The sequence below is a fragment of the Saccostrea cucullata genome, unplaced genomic scaffold, assembly GCF_032062105.1.
Source record: "Saccostrea cucullata isolate Sc308-1 unplaced genomic scaffold, CSIRO_AGI_Scuc_v1 ctg503, whole genome shotgun sequence".
NCBI classification, from domain to species: Eukaryota; Metazoa; Mollusca; class Bivalvia; order Ostreida; family Ostreidae; genus Saccostrea; species Saccostrea cuccullata.
The window spans coordinates 626773-647535 of record NW_026935642.1 but is presented as its reverse complement, the minus strand read 5'-3'; the positions used below and the strand labels follow the sequence as shown (position 1 = coordinate 647535).

Sequence of the window (20763 nt, the reverse complement as noted above, 5' to 3'; positions counted from 1 at the left end):
TACTAAAACAAAATGTTTAGCACAAATTTTATCAATCCAATTTTATTCTGCATTTAGCAAATTCTCCCGTCGATATATCTTTATTGATAAAACCGATCGTTGGGTCGCATTTTGTCTGAAATGTTAGATACCGTCTGATTAATCACAATTTTGTAACTTTATCTAATCAATGCATACATGTATGTCTCATGGCGGGTGTGACCGGTCGACAGGAAATCCTTACTCTTCATAGGCACTCTGTTTCCAGGGAACCGTATTTTTTCCTTGTTTACGATTCGCTTTGCTCATTGGATTTATAAAAAAAAGATCGCTGGTATATCTTAATCCTTTGAAAATAAGTTTACTATTGAAGCTCAAAAGTCCATTAAACAAAGCAAAGTTTGGAGCAGAGCAAACACGGACTTCTGAAGCATCAGAAGGTGGGATTAGGTGCCAAAGAGAAGTGAGCATCCCCGCCGATCGGTCACAACCGCCGTTTGCTCCTTGTCACGATCAAGAAATAACGGAAAATTCCGTCGACAATGCAGTGTATAAATAATGGCCTAACAATAAGTATCAATAACGTCAGTGATCATTTGACTTAATGATAGATTGTATTAATAAAGAAAAAACATTCTGTTTACAAATAATTTGTTTTTGTTTATAATTTATCTTGTATGTTAAAATTTTGCTTTTTAAATTGTATCAAATTATAAATGCTTATATTTTTTATTAAAACTTTGTTTTTTTCTTTATTTAAAATAATTTGAATTTTATGTTTGATAACGAAATTGAATTTATTCCTTTAAAGTCTTGCATTGATACTTTCATGACTTTATAATGCATATTTCTATTCTTTCAATTCTATTTCTTTCTTCTTCAATATTTGCTTTTTCATATTTTGTGGGTTTTTTTTAAATAATAAAAACGACCTCTTTAACTTTTTTTTTTATGGAATTAACATATTTCTTTATTTAAAAAAAAAGAATCAGGACACATCGCTTCGGTTAGGGTCGGCAATTTTTGTAGGTGTCAGATTCTTTTGCATTCAGTTTAAAGAAATTTTAGATTATACGCTCTTTTAAATAGATAGTAGATATTTCTTGTCGGTTCGTTGATTACTAGGTAACCATCTTTGTAGGATTTTTCTTTACCTACTAGTACGCTGCGTGAATATGGAATTTTTACTGCTTCTTAATTTATTTTCTGAGGTAAAATTTTGCAATAGTTTACTTTACGTATTATCCTTAAACATTCCTCATTTTTAACAAATCCCTTGTAATGATTACCTCACTAATGATTTTCTCAGCTATAAATACACTTTTTCCTAATCGTCACCTGCTCATTGATAAATCAACCACCATACCTAATGTAATCAAGTTTTCCAGTAAACATGCTTCTTAAATTTTCTACACTAGCCAGCAGACAAAACTTCTAAGCTGACTGCGTATCGCTTATGCCTTGATATAAGTTTGATAGACATCGGTTAGAGTATTAGTGAGTTTAAACTGCGGTAATTCCGATGTTATAGAAGTAATGGAGCGCAATAAGTCTATCATTCAAATATAGCCTAATAGTCACCCAGTGCCTTTTGAATTTGTAATATGCTCTTCACACTTCTGGTTGCTACAAATTTGTGGTACTATTTTGGAAAAAAAGGCCTCAAGACCATGAACTTAATTTATTCAAAATTGATGATCATTTTGTGTAACTTTTGAAAAAATTCTAATAATAATATAATATTTTCATTAGATGTTTGCTTTTGAATATAACACAAAGGTACAATTTCTTAAACATACATTAAAATTATATATATATCGATATCAATATAAATTTAAAAAAGAGTCTTTTCTTAGATTACTGTTTTAAATTTAGGATTAAACTCCGTATGTCCTTGTGAACTATAGGTAAAAGCCAACATGACGTTTGTCACGTTTGTTTCTTACTTGGATATTTTACTGGCTATATAGAAGTCAACCGCCAACTTATAACTGTTGAAGATAGAGGATATGTTCTCAGTATTTCCATCGCCAACTTTCCCTGTTTATATAATTATATAATTATCTTGTCAAGTAAGTTGATTTACGGGGTTTACAAATACCGTGAATCTCATTTAAGGTTAAAAATTATATTGAACTTGTTTAAAAATACAAATCATTACCGGGTTATATTAGGTTAATTGTACATGCATTTTTACTCACAATATATCCAGCACTAACTTAGTTACTGATTTCAGTCATTGTTCACTAGTTGCACTGCGAATTATTCAGTTTAACTCATCAACACAGAGGGAATTTGGTGGATGTTTCCGGACAATATTGAATGTTAACTAATATTTAGTATCTATAATCCTACCCCTTTAGTTTGTGTTTTTGCCCCCTTGACGATTCTTCTTATTTTCCCCCGTTGATTATTATGTTCGCTCACCTGACGCAGTGGTTAGATGATTTGCTCTCATGTGTCAGAGTTATGAGTTGATTCTTACATCCGGGTTCAAGTCCGACTGTGGTATTTGAAGACCGTTCTCTTAGAGGAGACCTATAAACGGAGGTCCCATGTCGCAGTAGCGAAAACGATAACTGATCAATAGCCATAGGCCTAAATTTGCAGCCCTTCCCCAGCAAGAAATGGCCTCTTTATTTGAGTGAAAAATTATCGATAGGTATTTAAAAAAAATAAACAAACAAACCAAAACTTGATATATGAGACTGATCAGTGTTTGTTACTGGAGTATCTTCGCATTTCTCTCTGTGCAGACACTTTACTAACACTGAATGCTGTACCACGCCACTCTGTGGTCAAACACTTCAAACGGTGCGTGCCAGTTTTTTTAGTTTAATGAATACAAAATAAAGGAACAAGAAGAATGCCAAGAAAAATTCATTCCTCCACTTTTAATAAATTCTTTGAACTGAAATTGCATCTCTCTAGCTAAGGGTTTTAGGTCCACTCCGTTCCTGAAAGAGCAGAGTGGATCGTGGCAAGCAAAACTTATGGAATGGTTACGCTCCAGTAAAAATTCCTTTTGTAGTTTGGGGATTTAAATGTCTGATTATTTAATAAGGTTACGTAAGAATACATCAAGTGTATTTATCAATATAATATACTGAGATTACCTGCATATCTTGTTTATGTCTTCTAACTTTTTTTTAAGTCTCCCAACTTTTTTGGTACTCAAACGTATGTTATGTAAGAGCAATATTAAAAGCGAGGCATGTCGCTAACAGAAAGGTTGTACCAGTTATTTCGATAACCCCGTTTAAAGGTCATAAAGTTTAAGGTCATTACAATGACCATATTAAGAAATTTAACTTATCAGCCATATTTTGGCTGATGTTTTTCAAAGCAAGAGTTACTAGGCCTTTCTTTCTAATTCTAATCTGACTGGAGGATCTCCAGAATTAATACATATTTAGGTGATTGATACACTTGTCTCCCGGCGGGTTTGATTGGTCGACAGGGGATGCTTTTTTTCACCTAGGCTTTTTATCTTACCTCTAAATATCCAGGGGTCCGTATGTGATATATGCTCTGTTCAAAATGAACATAGTTTATTTTTTAGATCAATCACAGTCAATTGCCTTCACTTTTTCCCCATAGCATAAACCTTTTGCAAAGGTAATTTTACCGTAGCGATACGTTAGCTATAGTTTGTCTAATACTGAGTATAGAGTATTAAACTCCTATCACGACGATCATGTACGTAATTGATCAGAGTATCGGTCATTCTGAGAAGATACAAGAACATTCTTTCTAAGAATTCAGATCAAACCTCCTAGCTTTAAAAAATACCACCAGGTGTTATGTGTAGAAAGACCCAGACACGTAACGAGCTTACACATTTTCATTTCTGCACTGCGACCTAAATGACGGGTAATTGTGTTTTATTTCACCTGCTCTTTTTCTTAATGTTTACAACTGAAATTATTTATGAGATGATAGAAACTCTTATCACATTTGTATCTCTGGAATTTGTGCAACGGGCTGATAAATTTTTTTAAGGCCAATCTGTTTGCAGTCAATGCACTCTTCAAGATTTTTCTAACTTTATTTCAATGATGTCATTCATAGCGTACTTGAAATTTGTTTGGATTCAAACCGCATGAGATTGTGCATCTGAAGAACACAACACAGATTTGTTTTTTATTCAGTTTTTTTCACCTTAAAGAGGAATTTATGCATTCATTGGAGGATATCAACTATAGCATTCATCATTGTAATGTTAATTAAGGTCTGTATAATTTAATTTATTGCCTGTCTCAAATTTAAAATGATACAACTTTGTATAACATTTCAAATTTTATAATACACATTGTTTTGATATTTAAAGATCAATCGCAATATCGTCTGCTCAATTTTTAGGCAATGCCGGTCTTTAATTTTCTTGGCTCTCTCATATACCGGGTGGACCTTCTTGATAGATTATGCATTGTTTTTGTGCATTTTTTGTAAGATAAGTGAATAAATTGTGCATTGTTTTGTGCATTGTTTTAGCGGGATAAGTGAAAAAATGTTAATTTTTTTTATCAAGCTTATCTCTCAATAACTACTTTTTTTATCAGAATATCTTTTTTACAACAACAACAAAAAAAAAAAGGAGAAAACTTTGGAACAGCCAGTTTTTGTTGCTAACGAGACAGAGAGATTTAATCATTTGAAACTAATAACAAAAATAAACAAGCTAATTCAGAGAATTCGTTTCCCCCGCTTAGGGAAAAAGTCGGATCCCCCTGACTGAATTTTTAGAATTATTAAAAGTATACATGTATACTGAAGCAAATAAAATACATGTATGTCAATATGCATATGAAGATTTGATTGCTTATTCTTTATTATGTGTATAGAAGATTCTTTTTATATGGAATATTTATCACACTGTAATGATGATTTTATAACCTCATAAATTTTTCATTTCACATGCTGAATACTATCATTTAGTAAAAAAAAAAGAAAAGTATTAAAAAAAAAAAAAAATAAAAAAAGGATCAACCGAGATTCGATCCCGGAACCTCTCACATGTGAAGCGAGAGACATACCACTAGACAATCGCTTTACCTGGATTCAAATATATGCAGAACTGAAGTCACATACATGTATATATTCATGTTCGGTATTCTCAAAAGTTTACACAATCCATGGTGTTTGATTTATTTAGCCTTTATTAAACAGTTCTTATAGATGTAATAAGAACAAAAAGTCCGCCGAGAACCTGTTTTATACGCAATAAATCTCCTCATGCCCCTGTGCTAAAAATAGCGACATGTAATACTATAAATACTAATAAAACAAACGGGGTGGGACACTTTGAGAGGGTTGAGAGAGGTCCTAGGGAGTTTTGGTATAAAATTATATTGCATAAGCTCAGAATCTTCTTGAAATCGCCCGGAAATGATAGTGTTACACACAGACAGAATGTATAAATTTACGACCTTGAACTTTGACCTTTTGACCTCAAAATAAATAGGGGTCTTCATTAGGCCACAGGGAGTTGTTATGTAAAATTTCATTGCGATAGCTCAAATGGTTCTAGAGATATCGTGTGGAAACGAAAGTGTTATAACAGACAGAATTTGCTTACTTATGACCTTGACATTTGACCTTCTGACCTCAAAATCAATAGGGTTCTTCTTTAGGCCATAGGGAGTTGCTATGCTAAATTTCATTGCAAAAGCTCAAAGGGTTCTCGAGATATCATGTGGAAACGAAAGCGTTACAGACAGACAGAAAGACGGACGGACAAACCCAAATTAATATCCCCCACTTTTCAAGCGGGGGACAATATAAGAGGTTATGAATTCTAAGGCCCCGTAATTGAAGATTCGGGGATATATAGTTTTTGTCCTGTCCGCCCGCCCGTCTGTCTTTCTGTTTATCTCTTTGTCTGCCTTATCGGTCTGTCTGTCTGTCTGTTTGCAAAATGTTTGACCTTTCCCGTAGCTTTTGAGTGGGTGGGGTTATGGCTTACATATTCCACAGGTACATATTCTCTGAAATTAGACCTTTCTTTGAGTACAACAAAATGAGACCGCTTGCCCTTGAACTTGGAGCTTTCCCGAAATCTTTAACCTTAGCTATGCTATTAAAACAGTCGGTGTAAGGAATTTCTTATTCAATTTATAATGTACATTCATTGTGACAAGGCCTTTCAATGGGTATAAATATTATTTTTTTTACCCTTTTATCTTGACCAAAGAATTTGGCCTACTTAAAAAAAATAATTTTGGTCATAAATTTTGAATAATTACTACTATCATATTTCACAGGATTATTCCTTATAACAAGGCCTTCAATTGGATACTAACAATTATGACCTTTTGACCTTGACCTTGGAATTTGACTTGTATTAGAGAAAGTTCAGCACTTTCTCCGTCATATAGGCATTAGTATTATACAAACACATCTTGTTCGTGCATTTTTGCTTATATTTGAATATGGCAAGTGCACCTGCAAAGTTGCTCGATATTTGATGTTTGTCCAGATGAAATATAACGTACAGTATTCCTCCTGGTCTCACTAATAGTGCGATTAATAATTTATGTTATAGAATACCATTTCAGTCAACATTGATTGACGGGTAACCGTGGTTATCTATAGATTTCCTTTATTTTTTTTAAGCATTGCGGTTTATAGCACCGTATGTGCTACTAACTGATAACAACAAACTGAAAGTAATGTTGTTACTTCATAAATAAACGGGAAACATTTGTGTATTGTGCCGCACAGTGACTATGTTTGGTTACAGAATAATGCATTGTAAATATCTCGCTCTAAAGTGTAAAACTGGTGTTATTACCGGCAGTAATGGGGATAAAATTTGATAATGTAAGAATTTTTACACAGTATTCAATTGTTAAAGAAAAATTTCCTATTTCCAGCACGCATCGTTTTAAACTCTATAACACATAAACATACAATAGCCTTGAAATCTTTCTTTAAATATACCCTGTTGATATTGCTGAATAAAAACTAGATCATGTTTTAAAATCATTTGATAAGTGTCAACTTCCTATTGGTAAGTAAGTTTAATATCCAGTCAAAGAATTTTAGCAAACAATGGAAACTGAACATCGTTCATATTCATTGTTTTAAGTAAGTTACTAAGGACTTTATTTGGCAAAGACGAAACAAACCAAAAATTACACATTAAAGTATATAAAGCAACTAAAAAATCGTTATATTTTGAATCATTTTAAACGGGATAAAAATACGGTTGGTTAAATATGTCCAAATTCCATTATATGAGAGCTTAATGGTAGGTTTGATTTTGTACCATCTTCTACAGGTGTATTTACATCCAAACAAAAGTTAAAACAATATGTCTTATAACTTGCTTTTATAATTTTGACTGATTTCTTACATATTTGCTAAGTATAGTTTTTTTTAAAGTTTTTTTCCGTATCCCTAACAATGTAAGTTGAAGAGCAAGTTATACATATAATTAAGACTTTTTTCCTCAATCCTTAATTGACACGTTTTAGAAAATATACTTATAACGTAAATATTAACGTACAGAAATCTTCTAAACGTTCTGAAACTTGAAAAAGTACTGTGTAAATGGAGTCAAAAATTTCTTTTTATTTTTAAATTTGTGTAGGTTATGGGTGCTGCAGGAAACTGTGAAAAATTGAAGGAACTGTCTTGAGAAGCGAACAATGGAACAAACAAGGATCTCCGTTATATTTTTTATTATGAATTATTCGATAATAACCAAGTGCTTTTTTTTCAACGAAAAGGAACTTGGAGGTTTGAAACTATATTTTCACAATTTTTCAACATAGTAAAATCGTTTTAGGACTTTTTTTTTTATTATAAATAATGTATTTTATTTATTTGAATGAATCGCCATGTAATATTTAAATTTGATTAATTTTTTTATTTATTATAATCGATAAGTATCTTAGTACAGTGACAAAACCTTTGAGATATCAATAAATCGCTAGGTTTTGTTAGATTAGACCAGTATTTTGACAATGTCATAATTATTTCAAATTTAACATATTTATGCGAATTCTCTAGCTTATAAAGACGTATCTAGTATTTACATGTACATATTAATTGAATTTTTACTTAAAGTGTGTTCCCTTTATTTATTGCTACTTTAATCTATGTTAAATTGTGTTTCCTACAAAGGAATGTAATCCGTTTTAAAGTGTCTATTGAACAATATATAAAAGAATAAAAAAGTTCTTTAATGAAGCATATGGATATAACGAACAGTATTCATGATGAAAAGTCATAAAACAAAACAAAACAGGAGCAGAGCAAACACGGAAATCCGAAACATCAGAGTTGGGATCAGGTGCCATGGAGGAGTGAGCATCCCCTGCCGACCGGTCACATCCGCCGTATGCTCCTTGTCATGATCAGGAAATAACAAAAATTCCGTCGTTAATTCAGTGTATAAATAATGGACTAACAATTAGTATGAAAAACGTCAGTTAGCATTTGACTCGATGATAAATTGTATTTGCTGACAAGGTCATTGTATCGACAATAGAAGTTACAAAATGATGAATTTAAACGGGACTGCTCATATTTCTGTTTCAATAACTTATTTGTCAAATAATTTGACTCACTTTAGAAGTTGTTCATACCTTATGCTCTTGCGTATCTAATCAACTGAGATATATAAACTCCTTATGCAGGTGATGAAGGTATATTGCTTCTTGAGTAATGGAGGTTGACGATAGAAAAGTAAAAGTCATCACGCTTATCGTAGAATTTCGTTGTTAGATTACCATTAATGTCTCTTTCAAGTAAAATATCTAAATATGAAACAGATGTGTCAGACTCTGTGGTATCTTTTATCTAAAGCTCACCAGGATATATCGTATTGACATAAGAATGGAAATTACCATTGTTAATTGACAGTACGTCGTCGATATATCTCAATGTCGAGTTGAAGGCTACAGCAAGTGTTTTCTTCTTTTCACGCAGAATATTTTGCACAAATCCTGCTTCATACGCCTGCTAATTACAGGGCGCAATTGGTACCCATAGGAATTCCAATATATTGTTGGAAGGTCTGGTCTCCAAAAACAACATAGATATTGTCAGAAACTCAAGCATCTTTTTGATGTCGACTTCAGAGTACTTAATATGGCTTGATTTTAGAAAGTTTTGGAAAGTATCTATATATAAGGCAAACAGTATATATTTTACAAATATTGACGGGTTCCTTAAAATATAGAACTAACGTGATTTAGATTTAATAAAAAAAACCCTTAAACATTATAAAAAATATGTGTATAAAAAGTTCCATATTTAACCTGAGGAATTTATAGTATTTATGATTATCAACAGAAATATCTCCTATAAACCCCTTGGCATTAGTGAATGAGATTTTGGAGTTAAATTGCACAGTTTATGAAGATTCCGGATTGAACAATTCAATGATATTCTGGGAGGATTACAATGAAATAAGAGTGTCGGAGAATTCAACGATTTCTGTTGAAGAACGTACTTTGTTATTTAAGAAAAACATCACAAGTGTCGAGGAGGAAGGGACGTATGCCTGTAGGAGTATCGATGGTCGTGATATTTCTCATTCTTCTCTTGTAGTTGAATGTAAGTTTCTATTTTTTTTCAAATGTTTTTCCAATTTTGTCATCTCCCGAATAATGAAAAGATAACTTGGAATGGATTCAGAATTATCATGTTACTTCTTTAAAAACTTTAAATTATAATCTAGGCGAATTTTAATGACTAAGTCATGCACTCTAGATACACGACGAATGACTTGGGATCAAAGATATTAGGAGACATGTAATTTTGAAACATAAGATTGAGGTTTTTATGTATCTTTGATAGTTGTTGCTTTAAATGATTGTTCAATAGTTCAATTATACTTGAAACTTTGCTCTATAAGCAATGTTGTAGGACGAAATTGATCAGATAATTTCATTTAACCAAAATATTACAAAATTTACTGCTTAACTCGTTATAAAAGATGTAACCTTTTTATCTCTTTGTTCTTTATCCTTTTTTGACGTTTAAATACTGGCTTCTTTTTCTTCTTACCGTTCTTATCTCCTTCATAATTTCTCGGAGAAAAAATATATTTCACCCTTCATATACTCTTACGAAGAAAAAAAGGGCATCATTTCTGACTGATGAAAACAATATAGTTTTGTTTATTAATAGATGAGGCGGTGCGTAATGTAACAAACTTTACCTGTGTTCTATATAAAAGTCAAGATGAGTTCACGTGTACCTGGAAACTTGGACTGTATCATCATCCTGCCTATCTTAAAGTTAGTGCGAGCGTGTGAGTAGATTAAATATATATAGTGATTAGATTAAATATATAGTGATTGATTGTTACTTCAATTTACAAAAATAAAAAGTTGTTTGATATTTAAATTCATTTAATGAAAGAATGACTCTTATTCGCTAACTTCATTTTCATTGAACGCATATTTATATTTTCATCCCAGTTTTGAATAAATTTTATGTACGTAATTATTTTTAAAAAATTGTTATATATTAAGGTCCATGGACAATAAAGGACTTGTTTCATGTCCTCAAAATGAAAGAGAAGAATGCACATGGACATCAGCTTCTGGTGCAATCAACTCTGTTCTGAAGATTGTAATTCTTATAGTAACAAACCAGAGGTATGGCGTCAGTGAAACATTTCGCAGGGTTTACACTACTCGGGATATAAGTAAGTGTTGCTATATACACAACCGCAGAAATTCCATTATAAAAAAAGATTGATAAGCACGAGGCATATCATTTCTTTTTTTTTCTTTTGTTGCACAATAGCTCAATAATTTAACCTTTTCAAGGTTTTAACTTTCCAAATGTGTTGCAGCAAAATATGACCCTCCAAAATCAATACAAGTTATGAACCAGAATTCAACAGATTGTACATGTGCTTATGTTTCTTGGGAAGGCATATCTGGTGGCGTGGATACCTCCTCTCGAGTTACCCTGCATTCGAAATGGGAGACCAGTTATATTGTGAGCAACAGAGAGCATACTGTCGTTCATTCATTAACTTTTTACTAAATAAATCATTTAAGTAGGCAATAATTTTGTAAATGATTCGGCTTTATATGAATTGTTGATATTTTCAATGAATCCCAAGGTCATTTATTCTTATTGTTCAATATTTTATATCAAAATCATTTACTGAAATAAACATTAAATAGTAAAGAGAGTGAAAATTGAGCCATAATTTTTGTTTAAATCAGTAAGATGAATCCGAAAAATAAATCAGGATATGAAAGTATCTTCTATAACTACAGTCTGTTGAAGTGGTCGGGAACACACGTGTTACTGTATGTGACTTAGTACCAGCTTCTGTGTATGTAGTTCAGGTGCAAGTGAAGTCCACCGGAGGGAAATACTACAGCGACGTAAACAAAACTTCATTTGACACATGTTCAATAGGTAAAGTTAACTTACAGTTTTTCTTTGGTTAATTTACACACTATATATACTCTTTTTGTATGTTGCATATTTTATAAATTACTTATAGCTCCATCTAAGGCGCCTTCTGTAAACGTCAGTGGATATTCATCTGCTAAATGTCCCGATTCGACATCTCATCGAAAAGTCACAGTTTATTGGAAGGTAAGCTATCTTGTCATTTGGACCTTACTTTGCAATCCTTCAGATAGCGCTACTTGGGTCAACCTATTCAATTCTTAAATAGTGCTATTTGATTCTACATATATAGTCAAAATAACCCTAACCCTAACTATCAAGATGTACACACTTGATATTAAATTAAAAGAAGCAAAACTGTCACATGTTTGTTTTGATTTAAAAAAAATATAGGCAATGATTGTTGATAAAAGGAATGATTTGTCAAATTTAACTTTCCGTTTTGAATTAGAAAATTCCAAAACGATTTCAAAATGGTCGTTTGAAAAACTATACCATTTTCAATGGAGATGTAAATGTTCAAGTGAGCCCAGACAGTTCCTTTGGAGAGGTAGAGATTCCATGTAAGGGCAGCAGTAATGTTACCGTTAAGGGGTGTAATGATGAGGGTTGTTCACCAGAGTCAAGTATAACGATACCACATATAAAAGGTAACTTTTAAGTAGAGACTTAAGATATTCCTTATGTTTTATTGTGTCAATCTGAAAGCAAAAGACGATATGTAATCTCTTGTCTGTCGGGGCACACAAGAGATTAATTTAAAGAAGCCAACTTGATATGCAGTGTTTTCGAAAGATCCTATATGAACTATAATTAAAATAAGTTATTATATATTCAATATCTCTCGATTCTTTTACAGAGGTTATTTTGCCTACAAGAGTGATTGTGGAACATTTTAATGAATCAACGGTAAAGGTTTCTTGGTTTCATACAGACGGACAGGCAGCAGTTGATATAATTTGGTGTAACGGAAGATCAGGAACACTGCAATGCTTGGTAAACAATACAAAACTATACATATTTGTACGTGGCAGAGACTCCATATTTGAAGAATTGTGAATATTGTTTAATAACTTGGATTTTTTCTCATGTAGGATGAAATAGAATTACAGAGAATGATAGGAAGTGATTCTCACACCTTTCTATCAGCTAGTGACGTTAATAGCAAAATTGACGAAGTCTATTTTGGTGTAGCTATCATAAATGACAGACAATTAAGTGGCGGTATAAAATGGCAGGAAGCATGCAGATACCAGATGAGAAGAGGTACTATTTCACTGTTTCTGTACACTAAATAGATAAATTCTGTCATTAAATATAAACAGCAATTTAATTTTCTAGTCTTTTTAACAACAAATAAAGGTTGATTACCATTCTTTTTCCTAATTTGTACTTTTATGTCATTAAATTTATGAGGGAGTTGCATTATATTTGTAAACATTTATATTTTCAATTTGATTTTGTTTTATAAAGTTGTCTGTTAAAGCTACGTGTTGAAAGCATCAGACCCAATTTAATCATTTATTGCACAGAATTTCAGAAATGCTTTGACGTAACCGGGTTATCTTTCCATCAGAGAACTATAAAATGTATGCCTTGTATTTGATTTTTAAGAAAATGAGTGTACATTTGGCAAAGTAAACTTAAATTGAATATACAATTCCTATTTTCGCAGAACCAATGAAGATACTCGGCGTCAAGCTTCTCCCAGACGCTCCAGAAAACAGCTTGGTTATATCATGGTCCCCTGTACTGTGTGATGCCTCAGATATAAACAATGTTTACGTTCACTCCTATGAAATCATTTTCTGTCGACTGGATTCTAAGAATCAATGCATTGGTAAACATAAATGATAAACCATGATTAAAAAAAGAACACTTCTAAAACATACAGTGCAAAAAACTGATAAAATAAATAGCTGAATTCATCCCGTATAGATCACCTGAGTGTACTCATGTATTTATCTTACATAACAGTTGCATTTTTTTCTTTTCATACAAGTTTGCTAAAAATTGATCTCTTTCAATAGCTTTAATAAACATATTTCATTCATTAGATCTAATTAATATATTATACGTCACATGTTATACTTTATGATATTTATATCATATTAAAACTCTCAGGTGAGGAAAGTTCTGTAGAAGTTCCAGCGACTGACAACACACAATACACTCTTCGAAATCTTCATTCTGAGGTTTATTATGGTGTGTGGGTAAGAGCTAGGTCATTGAGAGAGAATGGCCCTAGGAGTGACATGGTTTCAGGAATCCCCATAAATAACGGTACAAATAACCAATCCTGATAGTTTCAGCACGACCTGTTTCTTTAATTCAATACTGTAAAATCACCTATGTTTATGGGGTTAATTTTTTCATAGTTTGAAGAAAAACTCTTGGTTCGTGGAAAATTTTATTTTGTTGATGAAGAATACTAGTAGTTGAGTATTTATGTATGAAACAATTTACATTTCGTGGTTGAGAAGAGTTCATTGGTCATTTCATTCCTCGAAAACAACTAAAATTTAACCACTACGAATATGTATGATTTCACAGTATTTGTTTAATGATTTCCCACTTTGAAATCTGTTGTTCCGATAGGAATTTGTTAACTTTTAAGTTCATTTCTTACCTTTCCTAGATTTATCTACAAGTGCTATAACAGGAATAGTTGTTGCCGGAATCTTTGTTTTTATTCTGGTCATGGCAGGAGGAGTTTTTATTTTTAGGTATGTTATGTATTTCAGACATTTTAAATTTATATTGGAGTAAGAAAGTCTACTCTGCAAGCAGATTGAGTGCTATAAAGCTAATGTGAGTCACGGGACGGGAGCTAAATCTTGGTGCACAAATAGCATCAATATATATGAAAGTAGAGTATTGGAAAAATCAATGACTGTTGATCTTGTAGAAATGTAAGACGTAAACTTGGCTTAGACGAGACTTTCCCAATTCACTTACCTACTCTAGAATTTAAGGTGAGTTGAAACAATACCTATCGTACAAGAATTCTTCTTTCCTTTTGGAATTAAAAAAAGTACAGTTAAGATTCAATTATTTTTCCGTCACAATTAATTCCTTTCTTCCAGCTGTCTACTAAACCTTAGTTTTACATTTAGAAAATTGATAATTTCAAAAGTTTATCCAAAATATTTGAATCAAAGAAACAGAAGATGAACATGACAATAGACTTTCAGTTTTTAGTTAAAAAAACAGATTGTATGTTTTCACCTTTGTTTACCTCTGCAGACTGGGGAAACAAACCTCAGCACTCACGACAATGGAATCAAGTCTCCTTTCTGTATTTCTGTGAGTTATTATATTATACTACACAAGTATTCTGTATAGGAATAATCCAATACACAGTTCATAATCCATTTCATTGTTATGCTTAGAATGTAAGACAAAACCGTATATGTATTGAAGTGGAGATGTCGTTAGGGATAAATTTAATTTAAGACTTTGTAAGTCACTATTTAAAGTTAAAGTAATTATCAAAGCTTATGCACCTTCACCGTTATTGAGTATGACACATTTATCTGACCCCTGCTTTCTTTCGTATTTTTTATTCTGTTTGAGTTGCCTGACATGGGCCATATGTACATACATATTCTTTTGGACATTTTAGAGTGATTCAAAGGAATTAAGTGGATTATCACAATCAGGAGAGAGGGTGAATGTCCTTTTTACCACCCAGGAAACGTTGATCAAATTTCTGAAAGGAAATCCAACCAATAAACCCATTAATACTAATTATGACACACCTTTAGCCCCGACTGATGATGTTCCCAATAAAATAAGCGGACGTAAAGGGGGTGATGAGGAAAGTGTGTCCGCTAGGTTAGCCAAAAGTACACCTGCATCCCCGATACTAAGGCTCGGGGAAAAGCAAGACACATCGAAAGCAGAGGCAAAAGAAGTGCTTCCTCCTGATTATGCCAAAGCGACTATTATTGCACTAACTTGTCTCAATGGTAATGATATTGATTTTTGAGAATAAACCCCAAATTCTTTTTTTCAGGAATTATCTTTTGTATGATCAAAACTGAAAATCAATGAGTTCAAATTTCAGTCCATTTAAAGAGACAATTAAAAGACACATTTTCCTAATTTGGAAAAGGGTAAACGAATTTTAATAAATGGATAAAGATTTCTTAACAAGAACATTTATTGTCAAAAAATAAATCTTCGTCTGAATTTAAACAGATATAGAAAGCTCGCCATTAAAGGAAGAAATTGGTACATATATTTCGCCATTAAACTCTAACGGTAATACACCAGAACCAACTTTCTCCGGGGATTACAATGAAAAACAAAATGACGTAAATGCTCAAATATGGAAGAAAGGTATGATTTTTACAGGTATAAAAATATGAAAAAATGATATGCTAAGACATTTTTGATGATTATAGTCGGTAATGTGAATTTTAATGAACTTACTGTCCATGATCAATTCTATTTTCAGATTATACAGAGGAAAAGTCAACTACGTCTCCACAATATTATAGAGATAACCAGTCTTTCAATAACGATGGAAGCTATGTAACTAACGATTCAAGATACTGGAATACTGGTAACGAGAGCGAACAATGTCAAAAAGACCTGTTTACCACTACTGTGAGGCAGTCCATGGATTCTTCAATGAGCGAAGAGATGTCTGAAAACATTATGGATGACATTAAAAGCACTATTCTAAAAACTACTAATATAAACGCTAATGTGTCAACTTTAGACACAGAAACATCTACCAGTAACCAAATGGACTACGTGAGCAGTGATTTTTGCCCTCCGGATGATGTTCATAATGATTCAAAATGTACCTCGGATCTCCGTTTAACACCACATACTGATGGTGATTCGTATGACTCTAACAATAAATTAGCGAATGAATTTAAACAAAGTGTAGAAATGTGGGGTGATTATGTTCCAAATGACATCAAGGCAGCTTTAGATTCCAATCCAGGAGACACAATGAATCAAACTGTCTGACCATCTCCCAAACGATCCAGCAGGCGAGAGCGCCAAGGCGGAAAACGGAAAACCATATTGGTTATATTCTTTATTTTGGAGCGATGGAAGGAAATCTCTAGTCAGATTTATTTATACGATTTTTTTTATTTTCCCTGCTTATTATTTTTCGATCTTTTTAATTTATTTTGGTTAGTTGCTAGTCAGAGCCAGGCATTTTTCACTTCAGAGATTGTAATCTTGAACAATTCGTTGGGAACTGCAACTGTAGCCAATGAAAGTACATGTATAAAAATAAAAGTAAAGGTATGCTTTTAACTTAATATGGTATATCATAAGCACATTTGTATTTTAAATTTTATTTCAGATGTTTATATAATTATTTTATGTTAAATATTATTGAACAATAAGGTTTATTCACTTGTGTCTATATTAATTGCTTGCAGAAATTGATATGTAAGCCTTTTTAATGAGAAATGCGTGCAACATAAATTCAAAATCTCTTTTAGAATTTAAACTAAATAAATCTTAATTTTGTTTCCTCATTTGATATCAAAAGATTAAAATTGTTCTAGGTTACATCTAATTTGGAATCATTTCCGCCGTCACACTGAAAATACAGCTTTATATACTAGCTAGTATGTATTTTATCAAAGGCTACACGTGGATTATAATTTTATATATTTTTCCTTTTATTTTTAGCTTTTCCTCATGAAATAAATATTTTTTTTTTCAAAATTGTGAACTCTTCATTATTTTTATATTTGGCTCCAGTTTCTAAATATAATATATTTTAACAATGTTTGTTATCATTACCGTGTATCTGTTTATTATAAGACCGGGTTTTCTGATAAAGATTCTTTTTGAACTTAAAGAACCTATACTATCACTTCTAATGCCGGACGCTTGGCAAAGGAAGAGTCACTTCCTCTTTATATGTTTGAAGTGAACGAGAATGAAACGCAGGCCTCTCGATCACGAAGCGAACTCTCTACCACTAAATTTCCGTTACCTTTATTTAAAAGCAAAAACCAAAATATTTGTTTGCTTATGATTGTTTATTTTGTTTATTTCTCGTTGTTACATGTACTTAAATTTTTCATTAGATCTTCTACTAATTCAACGTGCATTAACCTTTAGAAAAGATTTCTAACTAAAAATACCGAAGCTATTTTTGACACAACATCGAGTGATCAAAAAGTTCAAGCGATTGTGAGAGGCTGTTAATAAAATTTTGACCATTTTAGAAAAAAAATCGTTGTAGATATTTAAATTTGTCGCAAATAAAAATTCTAAATGATTCAATTTCTATGAAAATAAATTGAAGACAGCTGAATATGTTCAAAAATATTTCTTTTAAATCTTTGGCTGATAAGACTTTCTTTATTTTGATTTCATCTTTCAATGAATTAAACATTGTGAGATTTTTCTTGGGACAATCCGAATTCCTGTTCAACCCACATCTTAAAATAACCGGAATTTAAAAAGCATGCATTTTAAAAATAATTCTGACCAGCTGGAATTATGAAATACCTTTGAAATAACAAAAAAAAATTTTTTTCTTATCATCAATGTTTAAGATATTCATGACAATCTTTCATTCATCAACACCTTTAACTTCTCGGTATTAGATAGTCCTTTCTTTGTTCCGCCTACCATCTGATACCTGCGCAACAGGTGAGGCATGCAACACAAAGCGATGAAGATATTCTCCACCTGTACATTTATACCAATGGGAACCCTCTAATCGGTGTTGAGATCTACAGGATTTATAGATAAGTTTAAAGTGCACGTTTGCAACTCATCAGTACTCTGAATAAATCATTTTTTTTCAAGGTATAAAAATAGAAATCCTTTGTAACCTGATTTTCGGAAATATATTCCTTTGTTTAATTTTAAAATTCTATAGGTATTTATGATAAGCTATTCCTGGTATTGGCATGTTTGTATTGAATAAAAGTATAAATGTTCAATATTAAAGCAATATTAGCTTCATTTTAAAGAATTTTATTTTGCAATAAAAATATGATAAATTAGAAAGTTAATTTTAAAACCTTTATGATCAATTTAACTAAATAAAGTATAAGATCGGTTCAAAAGAAATACCTCTTTATAATAATTTTAAATATTAAAGGGTATTTCAGAAAACAATATGGTGCAGGACGACATTAATGTAATTGTGTTAATAGTTGTTAATAGTTCTATTTCAAAGTGACTTTCGTTTTACAGTTGACGATTTACTTTGACATTCAAATTTGTGTCATACGGTTTATTCTACCTATTCCCACTTTTTGAAAATCAGGTAGGAAAAGGTAAGATTTTATGTGGGAATAGTGAAATTTTTGTGTAAACAAATAATTAACTATGAAAAAATATAATCACTACATAAACAATTATTAACAATTATTAAGAAATACCTGTTGGAATAGAGAACAGGGATATTTACATTTTAGAATTATAAATCAGACATTTCACGTATATTTGAAAGAAAAAAGTGAATTAATTCATTTGTCCCCTTTAATTTATTCATTCTAAAATCCAGCTATTTCAATGCTCTTTTGATAAATCTATTTAATTTTATGTTCTAGAAAAAATACTAAAGTACTTTTTCTTGTAATACATATATTTGAATGTATGATTCATATATTTCATAAATTTATTCATTATTTTCTTAAAAGGTACAAAATACAGGTAAATCTAAGAGGGGATGTAATTGTAGTCTAAATTACTGTAAAAACAAATTAACTACTGTATTTAATCTATTGTTATATGCAAGTGGGAATTTGTGGAATTGAGATTTTTTAAAAGTTTGAATAGGTAGAAGACACCTCATGTACGCAGATACAGAATTGATAATGAATTTTTTTTTTAAACTCTAATGGTCATGGGTATGGTGTTATTGGCACTTACATGTGAAAGAGGGTGGGCTTGGGGTTAAGGGTAGGGTGGTTGTCGTTTTCCTCAAGGACAACTTATATGTGCTTTGAAATTACATTTTATTTTTGTTTAATTAAATGATGAGCTAAATATTTATATCGTAAAAAGAGCTTCTGTACATTATTCTAGTGTTACAGTAATTAAGTAGTCAGCTGTAAAAGTCAGCGCTCCTCGCTTAAGTCAAATATGAACATCAGAAGTATATAAATGTTCTTTTTTCTGTCCTTGAAATAGTAAATGACAATTGTGCGACAGAAACTTTTTGACATCAAAGTTGCAGCTCGTACTGCTTTAATGTATGTGAATTACATTGCTTGGTGCAAAGAAGCCACGAAACAAACAAACAAATAAATAAATAAACAAGTTAAATTTATGTGCCAAATACAAATTTAGACATTTATAAGCAAAATAATATGTCGACCATAGAATTAAATGTAAGATGATCGATTTTTCTTTTTAAATTTTACCTGTACCAATATTTATAATTTTTAAACATTGTAAATCATCGTGAGACATTGTGAAACATGCTATGTTTACTTTTTATTCTTTATTCATACAAACTTATCAAAAAGCAAATCAAGTAACAGTGGCAGCTGTGACATATTTCAATAATTTAACGCACTCCTGATATCATATGTTGACGCACAGTGGTTTTAATATACGACCTTAGTTTGTATCTGGTCCAGGGCAGTGAGTAAACTTCCCTTTTTGAGCAAAAAGGGGTTTATAGAATATTGATGAGATAAAAAGCCAGGTACAGTGTACCTCTATTTTTACAATATATAAATATTGCATGTAGTTGAGTGTAACATTGAAAATTTTCACCCCAAGAAAACCATTGTCAACCGAGGCGCAGCCGAGGTTGACAATGGTTTTCGAGGGGTGAAAATTTTCAATGTTACACTCAACTACTAGTACATGCTATATTTATTATATTATACTGAATGTTTTATACAAATACATATGACAGTGAACCGTGCGCGCATAAATTCTGCGCAGTCGCTATTTTTTGGAATACCACCCGTCGTCAAGCAATGTTGACTGTTGCTACGCTGGAGGGCGTGGCTTCATTATTCAGCGGGTAGTAGTGTTTTTTAACAAATGTTTCTCGACCAATCAGATTCAACCAATTTTACATGAAGTATAATATTATTTAATAGTACATTATACCGAGTCACGTGCAATGCAGGAAATATATAGAAAATCCGATAAATGGAGTAAACATTTGATATGAACAATATAAAACAGGTGTAAGCTTCACCACTAGCCTCGCTTCATAAAAAATTCTTCGTGACAAGTCATTCTGATTTACACACTAGTAAAATTAATTCATTCCTCACCCATTGGAACACTTTTTTAAATAAATAAAATGTTACAATTTTATATCGGCATTATTAATCAACTATATAAACAATCTTAATCAGTAGTAATCATCCCAGTCGCTGCATTGTGACGCCACAATCGTGGAACAAGACATGAAACACGAAA

General features: G+C 31.8%; 1 protein-coding gene across 4 annotated transcripts; it reads left to right on the top strand.

Moving 5' to 3' along the window:
- Positions 1 to 3855: 3855 nt before the first annotated feature.
- LOC134243489 (uncharacterized) lies at positions 3856 to 16789 on the top strand. Of its 4 annotated transcripts, none has more exons than XM_062725758.1 (19): positions 3856 to 4210; positions 7574 to 7722; positions 9283 to 9546; positions 10123 to 10246; positions 10470 to 10645; positions 10796 to 10944; positions 11232 to 11376; positions 11465 to 11559; positions 11825 to 12023; positions 12233 to 12369; positions 12468 to 12639; positions 13049 to 13213; positions 13498 to 13656; positions 14012 to 14099; positions 14282 to 14348; positions 14620 to 14679; positions 14999 to 15344; positions 15577 to 15717; positions 15836 to 16789. In XM_062725758.1, the coding sequence occupies exons 2-19, from the start codon at positions 7632 to 7634 to the stop codon at positions 16357 to 16359; spliced, it is 3102 nt and encodes a 1033-aa protein (XP_062581742.1). In that variant the 5' UTR covers positions 3856 to 4210; positions 7574 to 7631; the 3' UTR covers positions 16360 to 16789. The 4 variants fall into 4 exon arrangements, with proteins under 4 accessions (XP_062581742.1, XP_062581744.1, XP_062581743.1 ...); XM_062725759.1 differs by lacking the exon at positions 3856 to 4210 and adding an exon at positions 6615 to 6801; XM_062725760.1 differs by lacking the exon at positions 7574 to 7722 and having other exon boundaries at positions 15836 to 16788.
- The last annotated feature ends 3974 nt before the right edge of the window (positions 16790 to 20763 follow it).

Excerpts from the sequence above, each read along its gene's own strand:
- LOC134243489 (XM_062725758.1), top strand. The coding sequence starts at position 7,632 with ATGGAACAAACAAGGATCTCCGTTATATTTTTTATTATGAATTATTCG. Across the intron at positions 14,349-14,619 it reads TACCTACTCTAGAATTTAAG|ACTGGGGAAACAAACCTCAG; the intron begins GTGAGTTGAAAC and ends TTACCTCTGCAG. Across the intron at positions 15,345-15,576 it reads TGCACTAACTTGTCTCAATG|ATATAGAAAGCTCGCCATTA; the intron begins GTAATGATATTG and ends GAATTTAAACAG.